Genomic DNA, 19,007 nt, shown 5'->3' with positions numbered 1-19,007 from the left:
CAGGTAAGGACTGTGAATTATGCAAATTGCCCATTGTTTACATGCAGAATTCGTCACTAGGAAAAGAGGAAATACCTAATTAGGGGGGTATTCAAAAAGGCTAAGGGCATCAAGATGAAACTTGCAGAATATTGAAGGGTATGTTATACTACATTAAAAGACACTATATGCATCCAGTTTATCAGAAAGGAGGATCTGCAATATTTTAAGAACAGCTGAGTGTTGAGTTGGAGCTTTCAGGGTATGCTGAAAAGTGGTTGGAGGGCTGCCCGCCCCCTCCTATGCATTTTAGTCGTAATCCCTCCAAAAATGTTTGATTAAATTTTGAAACAGACATCTCATTGAAACAGTCGAAAGCTCAAATAACTATGCTTATGAAGATGACATAACCCCCTACAGCTTTGGAGAGGGATGCTGAACAAAATAAACACAAAGTAAGTTTAAACTTTTGGGGCATGTTGAGGAACATTTTAAAAACTGGTCATAGGGCAACCGGTCCCCCTGTCATTCCCTTTTCAGCTGCCCTCTCCCTAAAGATATATAATCAAAATTTTGGAACAGCCGTCTTGTTCAAAATAGTTGATAAAGTCAAATAACTAAGTATCCGCAATAAAAAAACGATACTTGGCAATCAAAAATGAACGGAAATTGATTAAGAAAACTTTCCGAAAAAGAAGTTTTTCAAAGAAAAGCAAACAGCCATATTAATCTTAAGACCAGCAGAAGTAAATTCCTATAATAATTCAAACTAAAAAAAAAAAAAAAACAAAAAAAAAAAAATAAACTAATATTAAATAATAAATGAAACCCAAAACGAACAGGTATCAAATCAACAATCATAGCAAAGAAAAATACAATCAGGTACTAATATAAACGATTAAATAAACCTTAAAACAAGTAAAACTTATTGAGTATTCAAATCAAACTCAAAACGAACAAATGTCACTGCAAACTAGAGTTTGGCTACTACATTACTTAGGTCTCAACTGTCACAGTTTATCATGTTTCTTGTTGTGCAAATGATATCTTATACGTGTTTACAGTTTCATAAATGTGTTTAGTATTTAAAAATATTACTGTTTACAAATGAGTTTATGTTATACCAGTTATTATTTATAAATGTTGCTTACGCATTCTTCCTGTAAGTTCTTTCTTACTGTGACTCTGCCAACTGGTGTCGTTTCCTGGCTCATAGTACTCTTTTGATAATCCAGCTTCTCAGCTTCCAGGATAGATCTGGCTTTTTCTTTGCCCATTCCTATTTTGACTAAAACTCCTTCAAGCTGTTTAAAAATTTCGTCAACATTGCCACTTTTGGGAAGTTGGTCTGGATTTAATACAATCAACTATAATAAACAATTTCATAATAAACAAGGAATAACAAGTGCGGATAACAACGTGGAAAAAATAAAGATACGAGAGAGAGAGAGAGAGGGAGAGAGAGAGAGAGAGAGAGAGAGAGAGAGAGAGAGAGAGAGAGAGAGAGAGAGAGAGAGACAGAGAAAGAGAGAGAAAGAGAGAGAGACACAAAAAATATCACATTTGTTCAGACACAAAATGCATGCACAACCGTCCTTCTCGGGACTAATGTAAAATTTCATATTTTTCAAGTAGTAAATCTTGGGTTCTCATATATAATGTCATTGTATAAATTCATTAAGGTTACGCCCATCTTGAGGGGTGATTAACCATTTTTCTACCTGTATACACAGCACCACCCTGTATAAAAACTCGATATTTAAGCCATTTGTTCTTTTCTTTTATCTACATTACCAGCAGAACTTGCCGTATGATAGGCATAAAAAACCATAACTCATACTCTCTTGTGAGGACCACCCACCTGCTGACTTTACCTGTATAATAAGAAATACTCGCTTTAGATACCTGGTGTATAACCCCACGCTATAATTTTAGAAGCTGAAGATTAGTGATTGGCTGGGAGTTACGAAGACTTATCAATTACATAGGTAGATGACTAAAAGAAAATAAATGTCCGTTCTTAATAAAGATCTTATCTATGGGTTATCACACTTATTATCACTCTTAATATCACTCTTATCTATGGGTTCTTCAGAAGTAAACACTTTAGTAAGAAAAGAGTAGTATCGTTTGATTCTCCAATCAACACTCTTTCAAAATATATTGATAACTACTACCATGACAACTACACCCATATCCCCTATAGGGGTTAGATATAGCCCTAGGTTATATACAAAACCCCAAGAAAACGCTATAATAACGAAATTCTTGCTTTATATTATGCAGAAAGTTTCTATCAATCAGATTTTCTCGTTTCCTTTTATTTTCATCTACGTTTTAAAATTATTTTAAAATAATATACTTATCCAACTATTCTCATTATTTCATCTCACTCCATCCAGTTAGGGTGTGAGGGGGGGGGGGGAAATTATCACGATAAACATCATTATAATTAGAAACCGTCTTCATTGGTGAATCAAACGGTACTACTCTTTTGTTATTATGGTGTTTCCTTCAGAAGAGCCCATAGAAAAGTATTTTACAAGATACGTAAACAAATTCTGATTAAAGCAAAACACACCTCATCAGGGACCTCAATAATAGACTTAAAATTGAATATAGTCTCTGCAGATGTGTAAATAGAGCAGAATCCAGATTCCCTCTGACCAACAACGTTATACTCGTCAAGAGACAGCTCAGAAGAATGCTCATATACATTCTTTATATTTCTAGACGTAAAGGCGTCTGCGTCTATGGTGGCAAAAAAATCGCTTTGACACTTCCCTCTCAGCTGATGGATTAATCTAAAAAAAAAGTATATGTAACTTCCTCCTTCACTGATGAATTGGTCGAAAAAAACATAATCGTTTTGAAAATTTCCCTCGTGAGCCAAACTCTGGTAGCAACATAATCAGTCTATACCTTTTCCTTTAACTGATGAATGAAACTGCTCAAGGATCATCTTGAAATTCTTCCTTCAACTAATTAATAAATTTATTGAAAGAGAGTTAGCTTGAAAGTTTCCCTTCAACTGATATGTCAGCCAAAAAAAAAAGGAATTGTCCGTACAATTTATTTAAAGGTAAAGAAAGGTAAAGAATTAGCGCTGGACTTTACAATCCCTTCCGGTGTTGCTGATCTCCGTTTCATGACTCCTCAGGTAGGAAGTGCAATGGGGAGTTGGGGGTGAGCCATCCTGTACTTCCACACCCTTCCGGTTTACCTTCCCCAGATTTCTCCAAGTGCCCAATTAGAGCGTGGTCAACTCTCGCCACTGACCCCCGTTCCAACCCAAATAACCAGCACCACTAAGACTTGAACCCCTGGCCTCACAGACAAAGGATTTCAATTCTAGCAGTTTCAAGTCAGACGTTTTCTAACGTTTCAACTGATGAGTCAATCTACAAACAAAATAATTGGTTCAAAATTTCTCTTTTAATCGATAAATTAAACTATTAATAGAATCAGTTTGAGACTTTCCCTTTAGCTGATTAATCAACATAGAAGCAAACTTTTCCATCAACTGATGAATCAACTAAACGAAACAAACAGCAAAGCCCATCAGTTCCGAATTTCCCTTCGACTGATGAAATCATCTGCGAGAAAAATAGCTACTCTGGAACTTCCGGTCAACTGAAGAATCGATTTAAAAACTAAATAATTAATCAAAACTTTCCTTTCAACGGAGGAACTAACCTATGGCTTAAAAAACATCTGTTTGGAGCATTGCTGGTACTTATAGAGGTATATAAAAAAAGTAATAATAAAAACCGATTTTAAACTTTATGCTCAGAAAAAGCAGCTCCCACTTGGCACACTAACGAAAAGGGGGGATGTTGAGGTAAGTATAAACAAGATAAAGTTTAACCAAAAGGAAAAATACCCCATCCAAACTCAAATACGGATCAAGCTTCAGACTTCTCCTTAGTGGACGATACCCAAAGGTGGAAAATTTGACTGAAAAAGCACCCAGCTCCAAAAATCTACAAAACCATGCTACCTCCAATCAATTCAAAAAGAAAAATGTTTCCTTGTAACCACTAAATGAAATTATAAAAAAAAGGTAGGAAATTTTTTCTTAAACTGATTAATTAATCTATAGAAGTAAAGTCATCAGCTTAAAATGTCCCTTCAAGTGATGAGACAACAAATCAGAAAAAAAAAATCAGGTTTTTGAATTCTCTCTTATACTGCTGATCTCATATTTAAGAAGAATGATAACCCATTCGAAACTTCCACTTCACCAGATGAATCTATCTATAAAAACAGTAAGTGATTAGAAGTGATGAGTGAACTATGTCCGTAAAATAATTGATTTAAAACTTTAAATAATGAATTAATCTATAACAGAAATCATGGACTTGGAACTTTCCTTTTAAACTACTACTAGCAACTCACTGCAGTACCAAGCCACCAGAGACCAGCACAACTACGCACACTCCTTCTCCATCCCAATTTATTCAAAGCCTCCCTGTTCACCCCCTGCCAAGAAGTTCCCAATTTCCTTAAATCTTTGCCTATGACACCCTCCCACCCCAACCGGGGATGACTTACTTGTCGTTTTGCCCTACACGGTTGGCCGACAAGGACAATCTGTAATCCTTCATCCGCAGAACGTGCCCTAGCCACTTGTAGCACCTAGCCTGGTACACTTGTCGTACCCATACTGGTTGAAGCTCAGGCAAGCCCGCATCACGTATACCAGTGAAGGCAGAACTTGTAGAATCCACGGCACATTACAGAGAGTTTGTGTAACACCGCAGGCCGCGTTACTTACACTAGTGGTATCAGGAATGAAACTTGTGACTTTAAGTAGCGACTACCTATTTTAAAAGGTAAACAATCTTACTATTGACTAATCAGGCTCACAGAAAGTAGTAAAGAAAAACTGAACTTTTCTTCTCTCTTTGGCAAATGCACGCGCACGCAGCTCAAGAGGGTTCAGCAGATCATAACAATCAAGGGGTGAGACTATGAACACCCACTACTTAGAATCAATGACCCAAGCTCTCCTTTACTACCCTACCGCAAAATTCTGATTCTTGATAAGCGGATGAGTCATTCCCAGATGTCTATTTTTCAAGTTTAACTAATTAGCAAAATCACACGAATTTACCAAGGAAAGGCCAAAGAAAGGATACGTGGTCTTTAAGAGTAAGCGGGGGAGAGGTGAAACTGAGAGTCCCAAAGGGGGGATGAACTTAAATTACCAAAAAGAAGGACATTATCTGATAATTAGGGAAGGCCCAAACAAATTATATATATATATATATATATATATATATATATATATATATATATATATATATATATATATATATATATATATATATATATATATATATATATACTGAACTAGCGCTTGTCAAGGCAAGACATCTCTTTTACTTTGTGATAGTTCTCTTAACTGCCAAATCCAGTTTTATATCAATTATTGCACTGTTGATTCCGGAGCCCCTCATATTTGGATTTTATGAAGAAAGGGGCCCATGCCCGTAAGTTTATTTGAAATGTCAGTTTGATGAGTTGAGGAAAGAAGCGAGCGTATTGTATATTTAGCAATATATTAATTACCGATACAATATAATTAGCGATGTCTCTCACGAAAAAGTATTTCGATGGGCGTACGGACAACTTAAAGCAACTGGTTGAAAATCTTCGTACGGAGAATGCAGCGTTGAAACTATAGAATACTGGCTTGAAATCTGCTCTTCTGACAGTTAAAAACCAGGTTTTAAGAACCGAATTGTATGTTAAGCGCAAGAATCTTCTTATCCATGGAATTCCTAACAAGGAAAATGAAAATATTGAAGAAACCGTTAATGATTTTTTATCAGAAATGTCGGTACGTAACTACAGGGATATTAAAATCATGGCCATCTAAAAGTCCCATCTAAAAGGCTAAAAGTCCCAGGAAACAAAACTCGCGTCCGGCATCGGACCCTAGTCTTCTATCTGTTCTAAATCTTCGACATAAAGATAATAACATGGCCTGCGCTTGTAATCTAAGACATACGGGGGAAAGCGTCAGTATTGAACTTCCATTCCAGCTGGCTAACGTCGGAATGAACTTTTGAGTACGGCTTATTATTTAAGAAATTGTAAAGTTGCCTCCGATGAAGTGTCTCATACCAAAGTGGTTCAGAAGGGGACTAAGTTATGGCTAGAATCTAAAAAGACTTCTAGTTCTGATTGGATCAAGGTTGATGACGCATACAACGACCCGCTTACCCTAGTTTTCCCCTCGGCCAATACTGATTTCGATTCTGACGCATGATTATTTGTGAGTGCTCACTTCCGCTCAATATATTATATCTTCAAAAAATGTGCTGTTCGTTAATGTTATTTGTCTTTTTGTATTTTTCCCTTTTGTTTGTCTTTCTTTACCCTCAGTATTTACACCTTCCTGTGCTATCTTACTGGTCATTTTTTTTTTTCAGAGTAAAATAATCAAGTTCGTGTCATAGCCTTTTTACTTTGGAGTAAGAGGTTGACGTCACTGGTGTTCACGCGACAACAGCATGGCTCTCTGTCACCTGCATCGGTAAGTAATTATGATTGAGATTGATTCTCTATTGGGGATTAACGCTAACACTAGGGAAATTAAATGATTATGAATTTGGGAGAGTTAGTTTTAATGAAATTATAAATAATCCGGTTGGTAAAGCCCCCAATATGAATTTCTACGAAAATTTCGAGAATATTATTGATAGTGTGTTTGTGGCTGAGATTTTGGGACTCCGGAACTTGTTGGGATGAAGCATTCCCAGTTGTGCATCTAAAGGTTCAGGACCTAAATTTTTCGTTTGATGATATTCAATTACTATGTAGGAATTCGTGCCCAGCAATTATCGGTCTCTGTGAAACATTTTTGAGCGAGAAGGATCAGGTACTTTTTGATATTCCCGGTTATATGTCGATATTTCTTAACCGCAAGACGGCCCAAAAAGGTAGACTCAATTTTTACATCCGAAATAATTTTCAGGCTGTACTAAGACATGATTTATGTACAAATAATTAAACAAATTTGAGTCACTTTTTATAGAAGTCCCAACTATTGCTAAGGAAAGGGTAATAATAGGCGAAGTATATCGTTCTCCAAGTGGATCTACAACTCAATTTCTAGAAACATTAGAAGATGTTCTTGGAAAAGTTTTTGGCTGAAAAATCCGAAGTTGTATTGACGGGCGACTTTAACCTTGAACTTGCGGAACTGTCATCTAGACAGGCTTCTGATCTTTTGTCTTTACTAATTTCGTATGGACTAGATCCTTGAATAAACATACCGACAAGGATTTCTAACCAGACAGCAACATTAATTGACAATATTTTTTCATCACTACACTCGAATTAAGAACGAATTACTGCTTTCTGATACTTCCGACCATTTGCCATTTGCAGCCTTGTACAAAAACAAGTGATGCTAAATTAGAAGCATTTAAGTTGTACCGTAATATGCGGAAATCAATTATTCGGAGAGCTAAAACAGTATATTTTACAAAGAGATTTGTTGATTACGGTAAAAAGATAGAGGAAGACGTTGGACGTGATTAAGGAAGTTAGTCGGCCAACTAGAAAACTAGAAGGTCTTTCGAAGTCTCTCATTGTCGACGATCAACTTATCACAGAAAAAGGCCAAGTACGACATTATAAAAGCAAATTCTTTACGAATATAGGGAAAAAAACTGCCAAGACCGCTCCCTACTGCTCGTTGTCACAGACTTGGAAGCAGTTCCTAGGCCCCCCGTGATTGAAATCAATGGTTCTTGAGAACGTTACGGTGCAGGAAATTCTTCAGCAGGTTTTGTCAAAATTTCTGCAAAAGTAATTAAACATATCCTTCCATCGATTATCACCCCACTTTGTCATTTGATTAATAGGTCATTTCAACTAGGAGTATTTCCCCAACGTCTTAAATTGACGCATCTGATAGCTCTATTTAAAGGAGGTTACCAAGAGGATCCTGGGAACTATAGGCCGATCTCTCTTTTGTCAGTGTTCTCTAAGATATTTGAAAGGCCAATGCTCAAACGTCTGGTGAGATTTCTTGAAGCAAAATTTTATTTCCATCAACATTAGTTTGGGTTTCGCGCAAAGTATTCTACAGAATATTCTTGTAATAAACTTCTTCAGTTTATCCGACGATCTTTAGATTATAATCTTATTCCTGCAGCCATTTTTCTTGATGTAAAGAAAGCTTTTGACAGCCTTACACACAAGATCCTGATTGGTAAACTTTCTCATCATGGTGCGCGTGGGGAAGCATTATCCTGGTTCTCTTCATACCTCACTGACAGATCAATCGCCATGGAAGATACAGACAAGGAAGTTCCAATTGAATACGGAGTCCCCCAAGGTTCTATTCTTGGGCAAACCCTCTTCCTGATCTATGTGAACGACCTCTACCGACTTCTTAACACCCCAATAACCAATGTTTTCTGTGGATTATGTCACAAATGTTACTCTCAGACTATGTCGGCGTCCACATCTGATAGTCGAGAAGAAATGGTAGCATTTGCAGATGACACTACTCTAGTTGCTGCAGCTCCGGATGAGTCATCCCTTATTCTAAAGCTTCAAGCAGTGACTGAGAAGATACGCAATTGGTTTGACATAAATCTAGCTTTAAATGTAGAAAAGTCGTACCTTCTTATTTTTTCCCGTACAGGCGTGAGTTGCACCACAATTCTTGAGTTTCCTACACCAAGAGGCTCCATAATTCGCCCCCCGGATCGATATGTGCGATTCCAGGGAGTTCTTTTGGATAAAAATTTATCGTTTAAGTGGCACGTTCAAGTAATAAGAGTGAAAATTTCCCGTGGACTTGGAATCATCCGAAAATTAAAGCTTTTATTTCCTTTTCCTATTCTCCGTCTTTTATATTTCTCTCTCATTTTCCCTTATATATGTTACTGTTCGTCTGTGTGGATGTCTACATTTCCTTCTGTACTTGCTCCTGTTCATGTTCTTTATGAGAAAGCGGTACGAGTTCTCCATTCGATTACACACACTCCTGTTGATCTCTTTAAGATTAAAGATATCTATCTTATATCTCTATCTTCATACAATTCTTCCACGAAGATCTCCCATGTTGTTTTTCTGGACTACTTAAACTAGTAGGGGAAGTAAATTTGCATACAGCTCGAAACTGGGAGGATGTGATGATTCCGACTACTCCCTCGGTTCGTTCAGACTTTGGTCTGGTCGTGACTGTGGGACGTGCTTGGAACTTGGTTCCTGCTGAGATCCGGCAGTCACGAACACTTGGCTCCTTTAAGAGATAGATTAAAAGTTTCTTATTATAGGTAAATATTAAATAATTTTTAGTATTTTATGGTTTTCATTTTTTTTTTGGGGGGGGGGGGTGGTTGTTTCGATTTGTTGGCGTTGGATCCTCGATGACGTAGATAATTCTATTTTGTTTTTTATTGTCGGGTGATAGGAGGGTCGCTGTTTCGTGTGGATTGTCGGTGAGTTGACTTCTTTTCGTTATAGATTGAAAAATTAGACATAGTTTAGTATTGTTTATGCCAAGTTTTAATATTAGTCTTTTATTCTATGTCGTTTCCCGAATAACGGGCCATTGAGCCCTTTGGGATATTCTTTTTGTTATTCTTATTTATGAAAATAAATGGAAGTTGAACTTGTCGTATATATATATATATATATATATATATATATATATATATATATATATATATATATATATATATATATATATATATATATATATATAATATATATATATATATATATAGTTTAGTTTATCATTCATAAAAAAAATAGAGCTTGACAAAATGCATACACATATGTAAATATATAATACATAAAAAAAACAAAAACAAGTCTTTCAACTAAATCTTCTAGCCTGCCCATGAACTTGCTAAGGCAAGTTGTCCTAGGGGCGTGCCAGGAATAGAAAAAAAGGAGAAAATTTTAGTACTAATTTATAGCAAAAATTAAGCATACCAGAAATACTGATAATATAAAAAAAAAAAAAATATATGTGTGTGTGTGTATAAATAAAATACATAATTCCTTGCTGAGTTACTACTGGAGTCACCGTAACGACAAAAAAAAAGAAAAACAGTCCAAATAATCCACTATACTCCTTCACACACCTCAAACAACAAAAGAAGAAGAAGAAAAAAAAAAAACAATAATAGATTAGGACTCATTAATAGAATACATTTTTTCCTTGACTTCACCTCTAAGTTTTTCCAAACCATTTAATACCATTAATAATCATATTATTACTAATCCATAAATTTATAAATCAAATACAAATAAAAATGACAAATAATAATTTAAAGCTCATAATTAGAATACATTTTTTCCTTAACTTTATTTCTAAATTCTTCAAAACTTGTTGTCATTAATTGTCTTATCATTAGTATTCCACAATTTTATTCCTCGATAAATAAAGGAGAACTTAGACCTTGCAGTAATGGCAATTGGAGCAAACAGTGTCTTGCTTGTTCGAGTATTATAATTGTGGCAACCAGACCTAACCCTAAACTTGCCTGAGAAGCATAAAGGTAGATTATTATTATTATACTTGAACATAAATAAATGGTGATAAAAATACCGCAAGCCAGCAGCTGGTAAAATGTTTTGTCTTGTGTACTCCAATCTCACAGAATCACTATAAGATTTATTACAAAGTAAACGGATCGCATTATTTTGGAGAATTTGAATTGGATTAGCTAGCGACGAAAATGTCCCTAACAATGCCGAAGAACAATATAAAATATATGGATGTATTTTCGAGAAATACAAAAACCTTAAAATGCGACGCGGGACAAAGTGTGCGAGTTTTCTAAGGATTCCGATGTTCCGTGATAAAATCTCTGACGTGTTCCCAACATGTTTCCTAAACGACAAAGTTTCATCAAGTGTAATACCTAAATACTTGACACAAGACTTCCTTTCAATCTCGCCATAACTGCATTTTAATCGGAAAATCCATGGATAATATGTAACTGTTCTTGAGAATATGATAAAACTACTCTTAGCCGGGTGAACTTGTAGTTTATTTACGCGCATCCAAGTTGAAACCCTGTCCAACGATTGTTGATGTTGTAATTAAAGTAATCCCTTCTCAGTTCTTGCGAGACAAACAAGCGACCTGTCATCAGCAAACATCGGTACTGTCAGTTCTTGTGGATCATTGAATAATTCACTGAAATTGTTTTTTATATTAGATATGGTTTGAGTTAGGTCATTTACAAAAATTAGGAATAATAGCGGTACAAGAACAGAGCCCTGTGGAACTCCACATGTAATAGGAAAGCTTGATGAACGCTTTGAGTCAATCTGAACATACTGCAACCGCCCTGCTAAAAATACACGTAGAAAGTTAATCCCAGGACCTCTTATGCCATAAAACTTACATGTTAGAAGTAGGAGATGATGATCTACTGTGTCGAAAGCTTTAATTATATCTAAAAATATTGCTAAAACCCTGTGCAGCCGCTTGTTCTGTTGTGTAACCATGCCGAAATCCGAATTGGGTAGGATTTAACACATTATGACGCTCTAATTATGCATAAAGACGGGCAGCAAAGCACTTCTCTAAAACACGTGATAGTACAGGAAGAACAGAAATTGGCCTATGGTATCCTAAATTATTTTTTTCACCACCCTTATAAACAGTAATAACACGGGCTACTTTAAAGCAAGACGGGAAGAAACCCTCTTTTAATGCAGAATTAAATATGGACAAAAATAACTTCTGAATTAGTGGCAGAATAAATTTAACCACTCTTAATGATATAACATCACTGCCAGAGGCATTACTTTTCATTTTGTAGATGATCTGTTTCATCCCACTTAATGATACAGATGCTAAATACATTGAAACCTCAGATTCATAATGACCAAGGTAGTCAAAAATGCTTGGATCATCTAACATTAACTAATTCAAGTGGGATCGTTTTCGTTGGCTGCTGAAGTACTTCTTTAATCATGCGCCGTGTTTTTGCCGGACATCCCGATACTTCCTCGAGTAAAATTCTCTTTTTGCTTTTCTTAATAATCGATTCAGAGCATTGCAATAATTATTATATATTCCCTCGTTTATATCACATTTGTGATTGATCTTTTTTTGTAAGATTGGTCTCTTAGTACGCATCAATTTTAAATCTCTTCAGTAATCCAGGACGTTTTTGGGGTCGTCTTGCACCATCCTTTTTTCCTTTGACAGTGCTTTTCTAAATCACTTTGGATAATCTGATAAAACAAATTAAATCTCTCTTCATTATCATATGCAATTTTTAAAATGTTAACCCAATTCATTTGAGATAAAACACTCTTATAACGCAAGAGAATTGTTTTATTCACATAATGCAAAGAAAATTCATTCATTAACCTACAACTATTTCCTAGAGGAGTAGCATGTCTAGAAAACACACCAAAATGGTCAGAAGTGTCACTAACAATAACACGGGGGAATCAGGGTTAACATTAGAGAATATATTGTCAAGACATGTCGCGGATGTATCCGTGACCCTCGTAGGTATGTTGATTGACGGAAGTAATCCAAATGAGACGAAAATATTCAATAGTCGGCTGCTCTTTGCATTTATTTCAATCAGGTCAACGTTTAGATCACCCACAAGAAAACACGGGAGATTCACAGGCATCTTATCAAGCTGCTCCTCCGAAAGATCAAAGAATTCATTATATGAGGAAGTCGGTGGGCGGTAGAGAACTATTAAGTAGCAAGAATAATTACCTAAACACAGATAGAGCACCAGTGACTCAGACACCATCCCCCTATGAATAGTTAAATCGCTCCGAATGGTCACTTCAATATCGGATCTAATACATACGGCAAGGCCACCATGTTGACGTAATTCGTATTTTTTATGTAAAAATTATATTTCTCTAGACCAAACAACTCTGAATTATGAACATTAAGCCATGTCTCAGTTAAAGCTATCACCTGAAAAACAGAAATATTAGTTAAATCTTCAATAAAGCTATAACTTGATTTTAGACCTGGGCAATTCAGATGAAAAATATTGAAAAAATTGCCAGGTTTACGGCATATAGGACCAATTTCACACGGTAAAACATAATTTGAATCTTCGAGCTGCAAGCGAATACCGCAACCCAGGTCCGAAATTCCACTCGAAACATCATTATATCTACACGCAAAATCTATTTTATTACTCTCTAATTCCTTTAATTTCTGAGGTGCTGAAGGAGATTGAAATATATTATCCATAACTAAGAGTTACAGGCCGTATCTTACGGTGACTCAATCTTTGACACAGATAAACACTGAGGCTAAATATATCTATTAATTGTCTAACTACTTCTTGAACTAAGAATAAGAAACTCAAAATTAACTTCGCTATTATTAACAGAACAATACTTTGCTTATGGTTTAGTCGCTGAGCCCATACGACCTTTCTAACCATGCATCACCTTCCTTATCCCTTTCGTTTCCTAAAGGTGCGCAAATATTTCCAACAAATTAAAAAATTCTTCAATTACAAATATATCATTAGGAACGGGGAAAAAAATTCATCTATAAAAACAAAAAATAATTTTTTCATTAATAATACACAAGACAAGGGGGATAGAACATAGGGGGGGGGGAGACTAATTGCAAGTATAATAAATTAAATTTCACTTTAAAATCACAAAACATAATCGAAAAATTTGCACAGAAGAAAATAAAAATATAATGGCACCGGAAATTTAATCATAATTTATTTAATGAAATCAAATTGGGCGTCAAATTGACAAATAAAAACCCACAATGGAATACAAAAAAAAAAATTAATAACTTACTCATGTTAACAAATATGCATTAAACATAGAGTATATAGTATATATAACATAATATATATATATATATATATATATATATATATATATATATATATATATATATATATATATATATATATATATATATATATATATATATATATATATATATATATATATATATATATATATATATATATATATATATATATATATATATATATATATATATATATATATATATAATTTTTATCAATGTTTTCATATTGAGATATTTCGCATATTACAGCAACCTTTTTTTTTGAGAAATTTACATATTCAAAGTTTCTAACTCGATATAATAAGTACTATTAAAAAAAAAAAAAAAAAAAAAAAAAAAAAAAAGCAACGAAGAAGCAAACTGACTGACACTATACCGAGAAATTTTCAGGGTTAAGCGAACTTCTGGGAAAGGATATCGGGTTGTTCGAAATCTCCCCCAAAATTAACGCAAACAAAACTTACCAAATTATACTTTGCGAAAAAAAAAGCGAAGAAACAAACTAAGAGATTATCCTGGGGTATTTTCAGGTTTTCCTTAACTTCTGCAAAAGAAAATCAAGTTCCTGAAAAATTTTCCAAAAATTAACATAAACAAAAATTAATAGTTTTTATTTCGTGCGAACATCCGTGTATTTACAAACTTCAATTTTAGAGGAAATTTCGGAGAACCCTTGGGGTTTCCCTTGGGGAAACCCTGTAAAATTCAGGAATATTGGAGGCATTGAAACAAATTGACAATAAATTCAAATACTCTACCTGACTGACAGTCTGTAGTCCATATTAGCACGAAGTGCAGCAGTCTTATCTGACCTTTTCTTTTTCTTCACTGCTGAGAGAACTCCAGAAGCTTTAAAGGTATTGAAAGCCTCTCGCAACACGTCATCTGTATGCAGTCGACAGATGTCTAAAAGTTGACAAGTTCGGGACATCTTGTCAGCATTCATGTAAGTGCTGAAACATTAGCTTGCATTAGTAAAATAGAAGAAATCATTAAAATAGTTTCAATGAATTCATTCGAATCAACATTAGAAAGTTTTTGGACAACGAAGCAGCGTATGTTAAAAATAACGTTAAACCACAAAAGTAGTATTATTAAAAATGGCGTATCTTCTAGAAGTCCAATTTCTGTAAATTAAGAATTCCCCACTACTTTTTATCAGCATCATCAAAATGGCGGGAGCTACGGCGTAATAGCGTGAGCCAACATTAGAAAGTTTTTGGACAACGAAGTAGCGTGCGTTAAAAATAACGTTAAACAAAAAAAGTGGTAATGTTAAAAATAGCGCATCTTGTAGAAGAGGCATCAAGTGATGTATTCACTTTTATCCTAGCTAAATTGTGTTGAAAGCTGCAAATCCACCCTTTATTTTTTTCACAAAATATATGTCACAAAAAAACCAAGGAAACTTCCCGATCTTTAGCATTACAATTTTTATCGTTTACCGTTATTTGTAACTTATGCTACTTCCGTCGTCCGAAAAGTTTCTAATGTTGACTCTCACTAAGTCGCTTTAGTTCTTGGCATTTTGATGATACTGATGAAAGATCAGGTGGGGGCTAGCATTTATTTTTTTTTTAAATGAGATCCCGTGGGTAATTAAAAATGTGTTATCTAGTTTTAACAAGTAAATCATCTTTGAGAGTCGGCGATTGAGATTATGGTAAATACAAAAAAAAAAAAAAAAATCTGTAATATACCGGCCGCCCTCTGCATCTGTCTCGGAAATTTGAATTATGAACTGTTTTTAGGAAAGATTGATGAAAATGCAGATATGGTCTTGGTTACGGGGGATTTTAATTTGGATATCCTGTCTTGTAATAATATCAATTATGAGCTGCGTAATCAGTACATCCAAGAAAAGTCGCGTGATTTTCTGCGCCTAAATTTTACGAAATCGTTAGTTCCATCATGTAGAATTCCTACAAAAAACAGCAGAGCAAACTGCAACGTTATAAAACATAAAATCGCGAAAAAAGGAAGAAAACGAGGACAATTAACAGCCAGTGAAAAAATTGAAAAATTATGCAAATATTTCGGTCAAGACCTCCGCTTGACCGTCCTCAGTGCAGAATAAAACTGATAAAAATATAAAAACCCAACCTTAAAATAAAAAACACCAAACTAAAATTGGTCGACCCTTTCTTAGTAACGGTGAAAGGGTAAATTATTTGCAACGTTATTAGATATTTTTTTTACTTCAATTAGCCTTTCTCAAACACGTGTTCTTCTAAATGATGAGAGCGACCCCTGTATTGTAGTCTCATCTATACTTAAATTATTGCCCTAAAATGTTATGAATATTAGAAAGAGGAGGTTTAGCAAAGTTAATTAGTCTAAAAAATAAATTGTCAGGAATGAATTGGAATTATATTCTGGAATCAAAGTGCACCAAAGAGTCTAAAGTGAGGTTCCTCGAAAATTTTCAAAATGCTTTAAACGAAGAATGTCCGTTCGTGTCTCGTAAGTGTAGAAAATATGGATTTCGCCAGGTATTTTGAGATCAATCAGGTAAAGAATCTGTTATTTAAAAATATGTTTCAGAACCGAATCAGGAGAATAAATCAATTTTTTTTAATTATAAAAACACATTATCAAAACTGACTCGGAATACAAATAAGATGTATTCTAAGGCTCAGATTTGCAATCACAAGGTAGCCAAAAAAAACATGTAGGCTAATTAATTCGTTAGTTGGGAAACATAAGAAGTCTTCACAACCGAGTGAAACGATTGGCCAAGATGTATTTATGGTATATGATGAAAAAGAAATTCTGAACCAGTTGAAAAACTTAGTTCCTTACGCACTTAAGTTACTTTATTTTAATTTAGTACAATCACATTATTATTATGCAGGATTGGTTTAGCTAAATACGTCTAAATCTAATCTTATTCCACTTCAAAAGATACAGAATAAGGCTGCTCGTGTCCTTAAGTCATTTCTACCGTCTCCTTCCCTTTTGTCAAATAAATCAATTACAGAGTCGTTATATAATATTGCAGATATTCTCCCGGTGAGCCTTAGTGTCCAATCGTCTTTATTTTCGTTTAAAGTTAAATTCGACCGTGGAGCTCTTCCTAAATATTTTTATCACATGTGAAATGTGATAAAAAAATTATTTTATCACCTGTATTCTTTTTGTCCCAAAATGCCCATTTCTACTCGATCTGGGTCTCGTCTATTAATCCCTTTGCCAAAATGTGAGAGGTCAAGACTTACAGCGGGGTATATAGTTCCATTGACTTGTTCCAAGTTTGCTGCATCTATAGATGTAATGTTGTCACTTACTGCCATTAGATCTCGGATCCGAACGTTGTTCATTCAATGCTTTAAAAATTAAAAACTTATTTTGGTGAAGGACGGTGTCTTTTATTTATTATTTTCATTACTTTTGTGATTATTTGGATATGATCTTTCTGCACTTGTTATTTCTTTAATAAGAAATTTAGGCAAGAATATTTGTGTTTGCTTCAGTAATATGATATATCATTTTTTTTTTTCGTTGGTATACAAGCTCTGCTCCCCGCCAACAGGAAAAATGTGTAAAATTGTGTAATGTATTGGTATATTATAATAAAGAACCTTGAATCAGCATCATCAATATAGCGTGACCTACATAGGTCATGGCAGACTGTTTTAATGCTGAAAAAATATCTACTGCCTCTTCCAACTGAACAATATTCTACCGACAGCGGTATAGACAACCAAGGCTTTATCTGCCTCATTTTTTAACAAGCAAATGCAAACAGGTTTTTTTTTCGTGTTACATTGTTTGGAATATCTGATCATGTCACTCTTTAACAACTTAAAATAACAATAGTTATAAATTCTCAGAACTTTGAATAATTTTTCTTTCTTTCTTACTATCTGGTATTGAATGTATAAGTTTCTCTTTTCTCGCACCTCTTCTTGCAGCTTTTTATTACAGTGTCAGTAGTTGCACTTTTTACGGTCACAGCTTTTTTACTGGGCCTTTAGGGCCTTACAAAGGAAGATGATGTACTTACTTTTTTTTTTTAATAAATCTATTAACTGTTGTTTTATTTTAATAAATTGGCGATATCCGTGTTATGAATTACTTATATTTTAAACAATTAGAAGAATTAAATTAGAAGAACAATTAGAACATTAAGAACAATTAGAAGAATTAAAGCGAGTTTCTTCAGTTTTAAGGTTAAGGAAACCCTTTCAATTGCTGTGATAACTCGAAATACGGATTGTGTCCCTTTAGGTTTTAAAATTATTTGACAATTTTGTTTTAATTATTTTAAAATTATTAAAAATTATTTTAAATTATTTTAAAATTATTTGACATGATGTTTCACAAACGAGAGGGAATGAAACATGTAATTTACTACGACATTACAATACAAAATTTATGTAACCTTTTTGTGGTGTTGTGTCAACACCACAGATGTCAACAACATTTGTATAAACATATACTCACAAATGGCTTCCAATTTTCATTACAGATTGTATGGATATATTGACCATCTTGTTGATTTGACAATTTATTTACAAAGAAATCCAAAGTAAGCAGCCACAGTTAATACTTCGCAAACGGTGTGCCAGTCCACCAAACTTATTAATTTAAGGTTTCTGGTTCATTATAAAAAAAGATTAGGGGGGGGGGTAGCTAAAGATGGTATAGTTTTCCTACGTAGGCGCAATTGTCTTTGAGAATCAACAGATTTTTACGGACAAAAAACATTGTCAATTTTAACTAAATAGTTTGCTCATTTATTTCAATGGTTCAACATGACAACACTGACTGAATGAGGTGCTGCCCTAAAAACTTCATAATTTGAAACAATCGAAAGAAAAATATTAGAAAATTGTGGTTTTCAGGTATGAATAGACCTAATATTGGCCCGATGGGCAATGAATTTTTTTGTTTTTCTTTAGATCTTATTGGTACTTTAAGGGTTTCTGGCTTACCAATTACCATAGCGAGGCTAAAATTACGGGCACGTGTCCTAAAACCAAACATAGTATGTACCCTACGTTCTTGGAAAATGGCTTTCTACTTCCAGCAAAGCTTGTATTCAAGGATTTCCAAGCTTTTTGACTACAAGGTAAAATTGCAGTATAGTTCAAAGTTGAAAAGCAAAACATGGTGAGTATATATGGTACAATATGAACGGTGTTTAACATCCATAAAAGCTTGCATTTAATGATTTTGAAGATACTAATTACACATACAAGGG

The 19,007-nt window shown here is 34.4% G+C and overlaps 1 protein-coding gene across 1 annotated transcript in view; it reads right to left on the bottom strand.

Moving 5' to 3' along the window:
- LOC148947182 (general transcription factor 3C polypeptide 1-like) overlaps nt 1-19,007 on the bottom strand; it is a 193,899-nt gene that overhangs the window by 42,152 nt on the left and 132,740 nt on the right. The window contains exons 17-19 of the mRNA XM_089096918.1: nt 14,560-14,754; nt 2,561-2,783; nt 1,131-1,346 (exon numbers count right to left, since the gene is read on the bottom strand). Coding sequence (XP_088953044.1) covers nt 1,131-1,346; nt 2,561-2,783; nt 14,560-14,754 — 634 coding nt within the window. The remainder of the gene's footprint in view (nt 1-1,130; nt 1,347-2,560; nt 2,784-14,559; nt 14,755-19,007) is intronic.

Source organism: Artemia sp. Qi Xiang Cuo, chromosome 11 (genome assembly GCF_049724085.1).
Source record: "Artemia sp. Qi Xiang Cuo chromosome 11, ASM4972408v1, whole genome shotgun sequence".
Lineage (NCBI taxonomy): Eukaryota > Metazoa > Arthropoda > Branchiopoda > Anostraca > Artemiidae > Artemia > Artemia sp. Qi Xiang Cuo.
This window is presented reverse-complemented; position numbering and strand designations above follow the sequence as displayed.